Raw genomic sequence first — 12,084 nt, 5'->3', positions numbered from 1 at the left:
GGACCATGTGATGACTATAAGGGAGAGTAGAATCGGTTAGATTTTTAACATAAGATCAATAACCAAGTATTCATCTTACCATCATAAAATGAAATGTTACTTACATTTGTTTGGTTATGTCCTTACTTGATAACCTTCCCCCTTGATCATTTGACTTCCTAAAAGAGAGATGTGCAACTCATGTGCTGTCATTCATTATCAACTATAAACATTGGGCTATTAATCTAACCCGAGTCGTCCGTTTGTAATTTTAATTGAAAATATCTTTTGTTAACCAGTCTTCAATTCCCAACATTTAATCTCATGTTTATACACCTATGTGGTCTATTATGTTAAAAGTAAACATCATGGGCGTATTCTCATATGTAAACTTTGCATAGTATGTTGAAGTCACCTAGAGACTTCAGGTGATTATACGGTGATATGATTACGTGAATAAAATCAAAACATTTAAGCGTTCGGTCAACAGTACTATAATTCTCAGTCTCGAATGTAGTATTTATGTACTTTTTGTTGAGTTAAGATGTGTAGAGATGTTTGTTTGCTATATTAAATGGATAAAGTTCTTGTAATGATAAAGTCTCTTCTGGATGTTATACGGTAAGTTTTTGACATACTCGACGAACTAAACCAGTTTATATTTCTATCTAAACCAAGAAAAACACATTTCATATACAAATCACATGCCTTGAAATATACAGAACCTACGAAACAAGCATTTACAATCTGAAAAAAAACGTGGTCTAAATCTGATGAGCTCGCCTTGAGAAACATGAAACTGAAAAAATAACAGATTAAATAAATTAATAATAATAATAATAATAATAATAATAATAATAATAATAATAATAATTAAAGGAACTATATATAAGGAAAACACGTGAAACATCTTCAGTATATTCAAATGTTCACAACTTCCTAAATTGATATACTTAATAAAGTCAACAAGTCATTACACAATTTAAATCAAACGCAAGCGGGTCGTTTTGCAAATTATAGCGACAGCAATGAAAAATAATTACGAGTGGAAAAAAGAGTACCTGTTGACGTCGTGTTAATCATTGTGTTGTATGGTGTGTAAAATAGGGATGCCGCAAAGCATCATCAACTGTCAATCGATCCTCCTGCGGGTCAATGTCTAATATGAGTAAACGGGTCGAAATTGCCACCTCTATTAATATTAATAAACCTTTTTTAGTATTAACATACCGGATCCCAAACTAAAAGTTGGCGTACTAATCTCAAAGCCCAAACGTTTGGAAACCTGCTTAGAAAAACATAATGTAACTATGTAAGACGTCACTAAGGTAAAAACGTATATACTTATTATATTATGAATTATGATTTATGAACCAACCCTATTTTAAGAGGATCTCTGCTCTTAATCTGACTTCCAAAAAACTCTTCCGAGCATTTCCATGAAGCTGGTGAACCGGACCTCTGAATCCAAAGTATAAAATTTAACTAGTGCACTATTTTACAAAGCAGTTGCTCGAAACATAAACCAACATATAAGGGGTGGTTTTGACCCAATTGCTTGTGGACGGGTCGATTTTGGGTCACATTTTGAATCTAACGGATCAACCGAGTAAATAACACTAATACCAAAACAGGTTAAATGGGTTGTAAGTCGCCCAAGGTGTAATGTCGATACCCAAAACCTCCCCAGGGCCAATTTTAGTTTATACAAAAGAAAGTATAGTATTATCACTACCGAAATAATATAACTTTCGTTATCAAATATAGCACGCTGAATTGCTGATTGTTCACAGAGAACTATCATCCCACAATAAAATATTGCATAACAAATTATTAACAATGATAAAATAATTCAAAACTTTAAGTTTCCTGAAAGCTTTATTGACCCCTTTTTTGGTATGCATGTAGAAGGTGTTAAGTTGAGAAAATAAAAGATTAACTAACCTTCCCGTTATGACCCCAAGAAAGAAGATGTTTTCCAGAACTCCCCGGAAGCAAAATGCATAATTCCATAAATGACCTTAGTCTGCCAATTCAGCAGGTAATCAACCGTCAAGCTTTTCAGGCAAGTACAAAAACAAACCCGACATTTGGAAAAGCGAGAGACCCGAATAAAGGGTCAAATATATGATTACCAAAATCATATCAATTCAAGAACTATATATATTTTTTTTTCAAGGAATGCGAATTAGGAGGTTTTATTCAACCCTTTTTGAGCGTTTTTTTCCTTTTTAGCTAACTTTTTACTTATGCTACCCCTTTGACCATAAAGTAAAAAGTTATATGTTTATGTTATTTTGTGCTAGATTGAACTTACTTATATGCGAGCTCCTTCAACCCTTCATTCCAGCCTTCAAGATATTGATCCAAAAGAGTACGCGTTCTGGCGTCTAATTGAAACACATTTGGTGATCCTGTAATCAACTCTAACATCACAACACCAACACTCCACATATCATACCTATCAGCAATTCAACACACAATAAAATGATTATAAAGGTTTCATGCATCAAAATAATATTTGGTTGATTTTTGACAAGTTTGACGCATTTCCATTTTAACTTTTTTTTATGAAATAATGTATCACATAGACCACTTATGTATCCAAAAGTTTTCATTAAGGCCATGATTATGTTAAACAAAAGGTTTAGAGGTAACCCTAGCATCAATTGGTTTAGTTCATGCTGATTCTAACAAAATACAAAATGACAATATCCTTAAATGTAAACTTTTCACATAAAATGACAAAAACACCCCTGAATCAACCTACATGTTTTGACAATCCATCTAGAGTGGATCCTTTTGAGAGTGATCAGGGGCTTTTTTGTGATTTTTACAACTCACAATTGTTTTAATAGTCAGGTAGTGTTAACAAAACTTCTGAATACTTGGGCGGCCAATATACATTAATAAATAAATGGATCGAACTTGCCACGTGTAATTATACCAATGACAAGATATAAAAGGCATACTTTGTAGTTATGCTTGATGGCCCATGATACCAAGTAGCATTCAAAAAAGCTTCTGGAGGCATGTACTCATAAGTTTGTTCATCCCTGACACAGAAATACACCTTCTCCATAAATCACTGTATAACAACACTAAAATGCATCACAAAGCAACAAACTGAAAAAGAAATTACCTAGAAGGTCCAGCAGCCCCATATAAATGCTTTACAGTAAATTTATCCAATGCACTACCAAAGTCAATAATGCGCCTTGTGAAAGAAAACAAGCGATTAGATTATAAACATCATCATACCATTGGTCAAAATCAACATATATATAAGAAATAGAGATTACTGAGTAATACATTTTAGTGACATAAGTCTCATTTCCTACAGGGCTTCCTTTTAAGCATCTTCCAGAATCCTGATCTTCAAAGCAAACAATCATATTCTCTTGCAAAAAAGAAAAAAAAAAGAGAATAATGCATTCCAAGTCAGAACATACACTAAAAGAAACATAAATATAATAACATATTACACCACTTATTTAGGTAATAAGAATCAAAATTAGAAGTCATGTGCAACAAATGAAAAGAATATGCCATTATAGATGAAAACAAGAAACACAATCTGAGTTGCACTTAGGTTAGGAAACAGTAATGTGCTCACCAGGTTTAATATCCCTATGGGTGATATTACGGTCATGACAGGATTTAAGGGCCAACAACTGAGAAAAATAAGAAAAAGAATTAAACGCCAGATCAGTAAACATACCCTGAATTGATATAAAAATGTTTTAACAATTAGCAAGCATACCAACTGCCGTATAAGATTTTTCATTTCCTCTTGGCCCGCTTCTGTGGTCTTCAACCAACGCCACCAATTTGATGGATGCAGTATACGAACATGTTTAATATGATCATCACTTTCATTTGTTGAGCCGTCACTACTTCCAATATTGTCTGCTGTGTACAAAAGTTTTGATAAAGAAGTACCTTCGTGGCGAAATACAAGCCATATCTCGTTTGACTTTGACTCAAATGACTCGATATATCTTGCAATATGCTTAAGCCCTTCTTCATAAGCAACCTTTACTGATAACGTACCACCCAAATATGAAGAGGCGTTTAGAAAAAGTTCGCCAAAATACCTCTCGCGTATACCGCTTAAGTAAACTGTATTTCCCCTTTCTACCTGTTTTCAGTTTATAACATTTCATTAATTCTGAAAATACAGTACAAGACATCTGCTTCTAGTAAAGTGCAGAAAAGTCAACGGATGTAAAAGTCAACCGATGTGAGAAAATATTGGCATACGATAACACTTTAAATTTTGGAGTTTTATCATTTATGACTATAGTTGAAATCGCTAATATATTTTCCTAACCCCATACAGATTCTTGAAATAGAAGTCACATTAAATAGCAGTTTCACAAAGAATGTTGTAAGTTGTAACACTCAATACTCGTCTGTGATGGAAAACCTAGCTAACAACTTATCTAAAACTAGAACATAAGCATTTATAAAGGTGAAGATCACAAAATCTAAAAATAATCTTGAACCACCAAACTTTAAGAAAGAACTATCCATCAAAATAATTATTTTCATACGGATCACAACTTCTGCTACGAGAACGAAATTTAGTCATGGGCGTAAACAACATTACCATTATACGCTTCAAAATGAAAATGTTATCATTGGGAAGACCAGAAGTTCCATTTTCAGTGCCAAGATGAGTTCTATGAAATTGGAATTTGTTCTTTACACCATGTTCTGAATCATTGCTTTGTTGGAGATAATTACAATGAAAAGCCACCCAGACTTCTCCATATGATCCACGATCAAATCTTTTTTTCAGTATATACCTATAAAAAGTTATTCAAAAAACGTTATTAACCAAAAAATGTAATAAAGATTAGAACTCAAGAAAATACATGAAAGAGCATCAATTATACAACTTTTTTTGCATGCGATCATTAATTAATAAAACGAAACCTTGTGTTAGGAGTGGCGCTCTCAAAAGATTCTTGATTCTGATTGACATTAGGTGCAGGGAGTGATTCTAAAAAACCCAAAAAACTTGCAAGACCCTCGGGATTAATGCACTGATCTCTATCCCCGTCATTAGACCCCCCAAAGTGTAAGCACATCATTTGTTCACGGTACACGTTTAAAGGTCCACCTGATTTTACATAAGAAATTATAAACTGATTGTAGCTTCCACAGTTATAATTCAAGTTGCATGATACAGGTGGGAATTTGACCCATTTGCTTATCAATGAGTCAGTTAGGGATATGTTTTATCTCAGATTGGTCAGCACCCCCGGACATGTTTTGATGTTTACTAAAAAATGAGATTCAACACAACACGTTCTGCCTCATTACCCAACCTACCCATCTTGCAGCATGCATGAAACCAACCAGGGTGCAGGACGCCATTAAAAACTACAAGAAAAAAGGAAAAAGAAAAAACATGCAAGAAGAAAAAAAACAGAGAAAATAATTTAAAGGAACTCGACTAACCATAATTTTGATTAAGCATGTCAGGCAAGGCTTGCAGTGAACCATAATCCTGCTCATCTTTCGAAATCCAGAACGTGCTGTCATCATTCTCATTTAGACTCTCGGATAGATAGAAATATCCGTCCGTGTCATGTTTTCCTTCAACCTAGTTCAAAAAAACATTAATCATGATTACAAGCTTGGAACAGAAATCTTATATGAATACACTGGCATGTATCATTCAAAAAGAAAAATATATTTATGTCCAATATATGTGGACTATAAGAAAACTGGAAAATACAGTACAACCATCATAGTCACTGAAACCCAATAACACACAGACAGATTAACCTTACCAATAAACGTCCAAATTTGTCAAGAACTGATTCACCATCCTCCGACCCTACAAACCCAAGATTTATTGCCATCAGCAAACAACAGTAAAAAGAGGTTAATAATTGATGTTACAACTAAACGGTCAGCAAAAAGAAGACCATATCCAGCTGAAAAATGAAATGTGGAAGATGTAAATATTTAGGTTAACACTTATGTACGCATCAGAAACAAATTCCATTTGTACAAAAGATATAAGAAACTAGAAATTCCATACTACATTGTGTAACAAGTGAAGACAAGAGTCTACACTGATTCATAAATATTGTAAAAAGCTGAAATAGTAAAATTACCAGACTGTCCCTCCACATAATTCTGCAGTTCAACTTCTTGGGGTCGTTCAGTGGGCAGGGTTTCTAGACCGAATGGAACTACAACAGCTGCCACATTATCCATACTGCCTCTTTCAAGAGCGGTGTCAACAATGCAATCGGCTAATGAGTATGAACACGAAGGACTGAATTGTAATTCCAAGGGGGTATGAGTATGTAATTCCCAGAATAGATCACAGACATCCTGTGAGCCCATCTTTTCAAGAACACCATCAGAAGTAGCCACCAAATAACTATCATTAGCTGTCAGAGGTTGCCAATCTGTCACCTCGGGAACAGATATAACACCAAAGCTGATGAAAAACAATGAAAACTGAGTAAACAATGGTTTCCAGTTAAAAGAAAGAAATTTAGCTGCAAAATGTGAAGCATCAATATAGGCAAATTGCATAGAAAAGGTAATGAACGTTGGTCTAATTCCAGTTTTGGATTACACACTTTATTTGTGCTCACAAAGAGGCTCACAATTTCAAAACAATTTACTTAGGGTAATCTTGTAAGTTATACAGTTTTCAGGCACCATGTTAGAAGGGGGAAAGTAATCACGGTCAGGACTAGTATATGTTAGCCTCCAAGTCCTCATTTTAAACAGGTAATTGGGTTGCCTTAAATCAGAAAATTTTGAAAGTTTAAAGTTTTTAATTGAAATATTTAAAAGTCGGTTACCATTTTATGGGAGAAATCTAACATGATTAGCTAAAGCAGAGATCACACAAAAAAAAGGTCACCAAGTTACCGGCATGTCAGTTGCCACATCATCATTTTGATAGGGTGGGTCAATAAGATTACCTTCAATCAATTTTTTTTAAAGTTGAATGTTTAAAAACTTTTGAAACCCAGTTTCCCTTTTTTGAGTGAAAATACCAAAGAAAAAAAAATCAGATCAAGATTTTTTACATTTTCATGCAATTTTTCCTTATCAAAAATGCAAAACTCACCTTTTAAAGGGCAAATCACCAATAGCACGTGAAACTGCCAAATGACCATTGACTCGGGATACACCACCCCACTCAAAGACATAACCTCCCGCCGATTCTACCCGAGATCGTTCATCAACCCTATCAGGATGGTGGTCCTTGGTCAATTCTATGGCGGCAAAAAGAGGTAAGCCATCAGATGCCGTCAATTTAAAATTTCCATAATCTTTCAGGCGTATAGAAGCACCATCACGTCTTCTATTTGCATACAATCTCAATAAAGTAGCTGCCATTTACAAAATCATTCATTTATCATCCACAAAAAGGTAACATAATGCAGTCTAATATACGTTTGGGGTAACCATCTTTGCTTTCACACATAAAAAGGCCGCCAACTTTAAAAAAAAACTTTGATTTAGAAACACTGAACTTTCAAAAGATTTAATTTTAGGGAGACGAGATGATGTCTTGAATTTTTTTCCAATGCCTGAAAACCAGTTAACTGTCTTAACTTATAAGATTAGCTAAATGAAAATTTTTAAAACACGGTCTTTTTTAGTGCAAATAAATTGTAACATGATAAAGATAAATGTACACACTAATCTGGCTATGACATTACTACATGTCTTTTAATAATATATGTCTCAGAAAATTATTAAAAATGCTCACTTGCTAACCTTTAGCCTCAGCAGGAGATTGGAAAGTCTCAGAGCATAGGAAAGCCTTTGAGTCTCCAACATTGGCAGCTAGAATTTGACTATCTGCTATTAATATAACTGTTGCAGTGGAACCAGAGTTGATGTTGTGTCTAATAGCTTCCTTTAAAAATAAAAAAAATATAAATTCAACGATAAACACACACAAACACAAACATATATAATAACAAAAGGAAAAGCAGCTAACCTTACAAAATGCTGCATCAATATCATCAATGGCCTTCAACAGAGATTCCTTAAGAATTTCCAAGTGGAAGTCTCCATTGAATATTGTTGACAATGTGAACCTAATCCTGCAACAAAAATGCCAAATAATTCTTGTTATATGAGTATTCGGTGTTGAAATTGCTTAAGAGACACATTAGGGGGCGACATTGCAGTTAACAAGAAAAACAGATAGTGTAACAGTGTATATGGTTTCTTTGAGAATCATTTGTAGGGCTTAAAGAATGTTATAATGCCCTAAGGTATTAAAGAAGCTTTGTTTCATCCTTTTATATGAACTTAAACTAATGTTCTATATATGCATTCCCAAAGATTACTTGGAACAACAAACTTATTGAACTATTGAGATATAGCAACACACTCTAATACACTATTAAGCATTATGTCACAAGCTCAACCAATAGGAATGTTTCTTGACTTCCATCATCCATGAGCATAACTTCTATCCCTTATAACAGTATTATAGCGCCATGCTACTTACATAAGATTCTCTCATTCTCATTATTAAAGTTATTGGTTAACAAAATAGCTATTATTTATAGCCTTTGAAATTTAAACAAAAAGCAATACAACAATATACCATCTTGTGTACTTGTAAGTAAAATGTCAAGCATGTCCATGTGTTTTGCCCCCATAACTCACAATGTGCATGCACCACACCCAGACCATGGTAATATATCTTACCTATAAGTAGGCAAGAGAAAACACTCTTTAATGTGTGTTGTGCAAAACTGAAAACATATAAAAAAAACAAAAAGAGGACACCATTAAAGGGGAACAGTTGATACATAGTGTATTGTTGTCAATGCGGTAAAAGTAAAAGTTACTCTGCAATAATGCATTGTCAAAGTAGATAGTTTTTCATCCATTCAAATTTTAAACATGTGACAACCTCTAAATATATAGTGAAGCATTTTCCTCACTTTTTTTAATAAAATCCAATATTCCTGTCTGTTAGGTTCGAAAGACAAACGGTTAGGGGCCAAGACCTCACCCTTGCCTACCCCTGGCTATGTGGTGCTTACACATGGGTGAATCATGTTGCTGTGAAGAGAGATTGTAAGTGTGTGCATATGTGAGTGTGTTAGAGAGAGAGAGAGAGAGACCTTCCAATATACAACACATATTCACCAAGCTTCTCATCCCAACCAAGCATTTGAGAAGCATAATCATGTTCCCCCTTACTTGGTAGCATTCCCTTTGATATCTTGGACAAAAAAGAAAACATGGAATCCAGAAGAAAAAAGGTATGCAGCGTGAAATATTCAAATAACAGCTTGGAGGCCATCTCACTAGCTTCTGCACCATTATGTCCATCAAAAACTGCCACAATGCCAACTGAAGTATCTCTAATGCCATTAGGTCCTGCATCACATGAGAAAACAACCATATGAAAAACAGTCTTAACGGCTATCATAAACATAATGCTTAGTTTCTATGTAACTTTAAAGGGAACTAATGACTTGAAAGGGCAAAAAAGTTCCTAAAATTACTATTTAGTATCATCTTAATAAAAAACTCAGTAGTATATATAATTAGGTGAATCGGTTCAGTTTATTCGGTTAATTTGTCGGTTTCCGGTTCTGTTAGTTTCGGTTAATATTCAAAACTAAACTTGAGCTGAATTTTTTTCTTAGAAATACATGAAATGGAGGTATAAAAGCTAGAAATACAATAATATATGAATGGTTCGGTTCGGCTCGGCTAATTTCGGTTAACCGAGGGTGCTTAAGTTATTATACCTGTATATCTATCATATCATAACCTACTTTGCAGTATCAAACAAGGAATCTATACAATCACAAACGAAACTTAAAATCAAACACGAATCAATTAATAATATGAGTCATTATACAACTTTATCCCTAACTAATTTTATTCAACCGAAGTAACTCCTAGCTTATTTATTTCAATCAATCATAACCTAATTTGCAGTATTAATCATATCATAACCTAATTTGCAGTATAGAAGCATATATCATTAGTTATACAATCAATTAACAATACATATATACTACCTGGAAACAGAATTCGAATATCGAGTGTACAGAAAGTCCGATCATAAGTTATTATACCTGTATATCTATCATATCATAACCTAATTTGCAGTACAACAGTATACAATCACAAACAAAACTTAAAATCACACACGAATCGATTAATAATACGAGTCATTATACAAGTTTAGCTCTAACTAATTTTATTCAATCGAAGTAACCCCTAGCATGATTTAACACCAAAATATTAATCATATCATAACCTAATTTGCAGTATAGAAGCATATAACATTAGTTATCCAATCAATTAACAATACATATATACTACCTGAAAACAGAATTCGAATATCGAGAGTACAGAAAGTCCGATTACACAAGTTTAGCCCTAACTTATTATTCTCAATCAATGCAACTCCTATCATAAGCTATTATACCTATACATCTATCATATCATAACCTAATTTTGCAGTATAACAGTATACAATCACAAAGCAAAACTTAAAATCAAACGCGAATCGATTAATAATAATAATAATAATACCTGGAAACGGAATTAGAATATCGAGAGTACAGAACGTGCGATCCTCGTGCGATTTGCGTCGTCCTTGACGTGTAGCTGATTGACATCTTCCAGCTGTGGATCGTCTGCGAGTAGAATCGTGTTTCGGTAAGCTCCATCTAGCACACTGTGGTGACAGGAACACCGCCGGTGCACCGCCTTCTTTGTACACCGTCAAACACGTTGATGATTCGCCGGAAGTGCGTGTAATGATGGTGATAATGAGCCCTAGAGCGGTTAAAATGAAGGTGGGTTTGTTCATGGTTTGTATTACGGTTGAATTTGAATGGATACGTGTCTGGTTAAAGGATGGTTTTATTATGATGTGGATCGGTTGAAGTAACGAATAATTTTTATTTTGTTTTAAAACGGGATTTTTGATACTTGTTGTCTTAACCGTACACGCGCTTATTTTAGAGTTTGATTTGGTCTGTTTTTTTGGGAAAACCATATCGCCTGCTGTTACTTAACAACCATCGTGTTGTTTTGCTATAAGAGCAAAATTCCTTTGGCGTAACACACGGTAGGACGAAAACATGGATGAGCTCGGGATTCGAATTGACAACCTCGCAAAATCTAGCTTTAATTCTTCATTTCATTCTCATAATTCACTAAAAGTGACACAAGTGATTTGATAGTTGTGTTTACGTACGGTAGGGGTGTTCATTTAATCAAATTGCTAAAATATGTATAAATGGTGCAATGAGAAACTGTTATACAAATTATTGAACTGCTAAAATAATAGTCATAATAAAAAAGGTAACACAAAATTAGTTATAAATAATTCAATAATTCATTGTGGTTAAAATAGATTTTTAAATTAATTGAAGGAAATAATTGGTTATGATTATAGAAAACATTAATTAGTAAGGTTATGATTCTAGAAATATTAATTAGTGAATTATGTGACAATCTATAGATGGAAAATGATGACTCTACGTGTACATGTTGGTTGAATGTCATGTGAATATCTTATATTGCTTTAATAGTATAGTAAGATTTGACTTAAGACTTAACAATTTTTTTTTAATGGTAAAAGAAAAGGTTAACTATGTGGCTTAAAGATACTGAAGCATGTATGCTTGCATTTTACTGTTATTATGGTCTTATGGATGATTTTGAGTCGTTGAATGGTTTTCATTTGCTAGAGCTTTGGTGATTATGCCGTTGTTAGATTATATGTAATGGCCGACAAATTTGGGAGATTTGGGGCGACAAGTTTGTGGAACACAGCCCCCGGGCTACAAAGGGGCGATTTGTAAGGGGGCGAGAAACATTTGTCGCCCTTTCATCTTTTTCTTTTATTATTATTACATTCATATGTGTGATATATATATATACACACACAAAAACAACAAAAACACACATTTTGCTGACTGGACGTCACATAGCACAAAACATCTCATTTTGGAGTCCATCCACTATGTGACATAGCCTTATTAGCCACACTCCTGATAATGGTACCATCAAGTATAAGTACTAGATAAATATGATTACTCTTTTTTTTTCTTGCACTTT

At 33.9% G+C, this 12,084-nt stretch overlaps 1 protein-coding gene across 2 annotated transcripts; it reads right to left on the bottom strand.

Annotated features, from left to right (window-relative positions):
- Positions 1-587: 587 nt before the first annotated feature.
- LOC143573109 (uncharacterized) lies at positions 588-10,829 on the bottom strand. 2 transcript variants are annotated; one of them, XM_077058076.1, is made up of 21 exons: positions 10,549-10,829; positions 9,117-9,375; positions 7,973-8,078; positions 7,747-7,888; positions 7,091-7,355; positions 6,114-6,445; positions 5,784-5,830; positions 5,449-5,593; positions 4,921-5,107; positions 4,592-4,790; positions 3,743-4,120; positions 3,596-3,653; positions 3,292-3,379; positions 3,122-3,196; positions 2,952-3,035; positions 2,297-2,440; positions 1,924-2,005; positions 1,358-1,440; positions 1,210-1,264; positions 1,041-1,124; positions 588-778 (listed from the first exon to the last, which is right to left on the bottom strand). In XM_077058076.1, exons 1-20 carry the CDS (start codon positions 10,826-10,828, stop codon positions 1,059-1,061), a joined length of 3,075 nt encoding a protein of 1,024 aa, XP_076914191.1. In that variant the 5' UTR covers position 10,829; the 3' UTR covers positions 588-778; positions 1,041-1,058. The 2 variants fall into 2 exon arrangements, with proteins under 2 accessions (XP_076914191.1, XP_076914192.1); XM_077058077.1 differs by lacking the exon at positions 10,549-10,829 and adding an exon at positions 10,336-10,431.
- Between the last annotated feature and the right edge of the window lie 1,255 nt (positions 10,830-12,084).

This window comes from Bidens hawaiensis, unplaced genomic scaffold, assembly GCF_021521415.1.
Source record: "Bidens hawaiensis isolate Kalapana, Puna unplaced genomic scaffold, B.hawaiensis_p1.1 tig00026205_1, whole genome shotgun sequence".
Taxonomy (NCBI): Eukaryota; Viridiplantae; Streptophyta; class Magnoliopsida; order Asterales; family Asteraceae; genus Bidens; species Bidens hawaiensis.
Note: the sequence above shows the minus strand (reverse complement) of the source record. Positions and strands in the feature narration are given on the sequence as shown.

Excerpts from the sequence above, each read along its gene's own strand:
- LOC143573109 (XM_077058076.1), bottom strand. The coding sequence starts at position 10,828 with ATGAACAAACCCACCTTCATTTTAACCGCTCTAGGGCTCATTATCACC. Across the intron at positions 9,376-10,548 it reads TATTCTAATTCCGTTTCCAG|GACCTAATGGCATTAGAGAT; the intron begins GTATTATTATTA and ends CATGTGATGCAG. Across the intron at positions 4,121-4,591 it reads TCATTTTGAAGCGTATAATG|GTAGAAAGGGGAAATACAGT; the intron begins GTAATGTTGTTT and ends AACTGAAAACAG.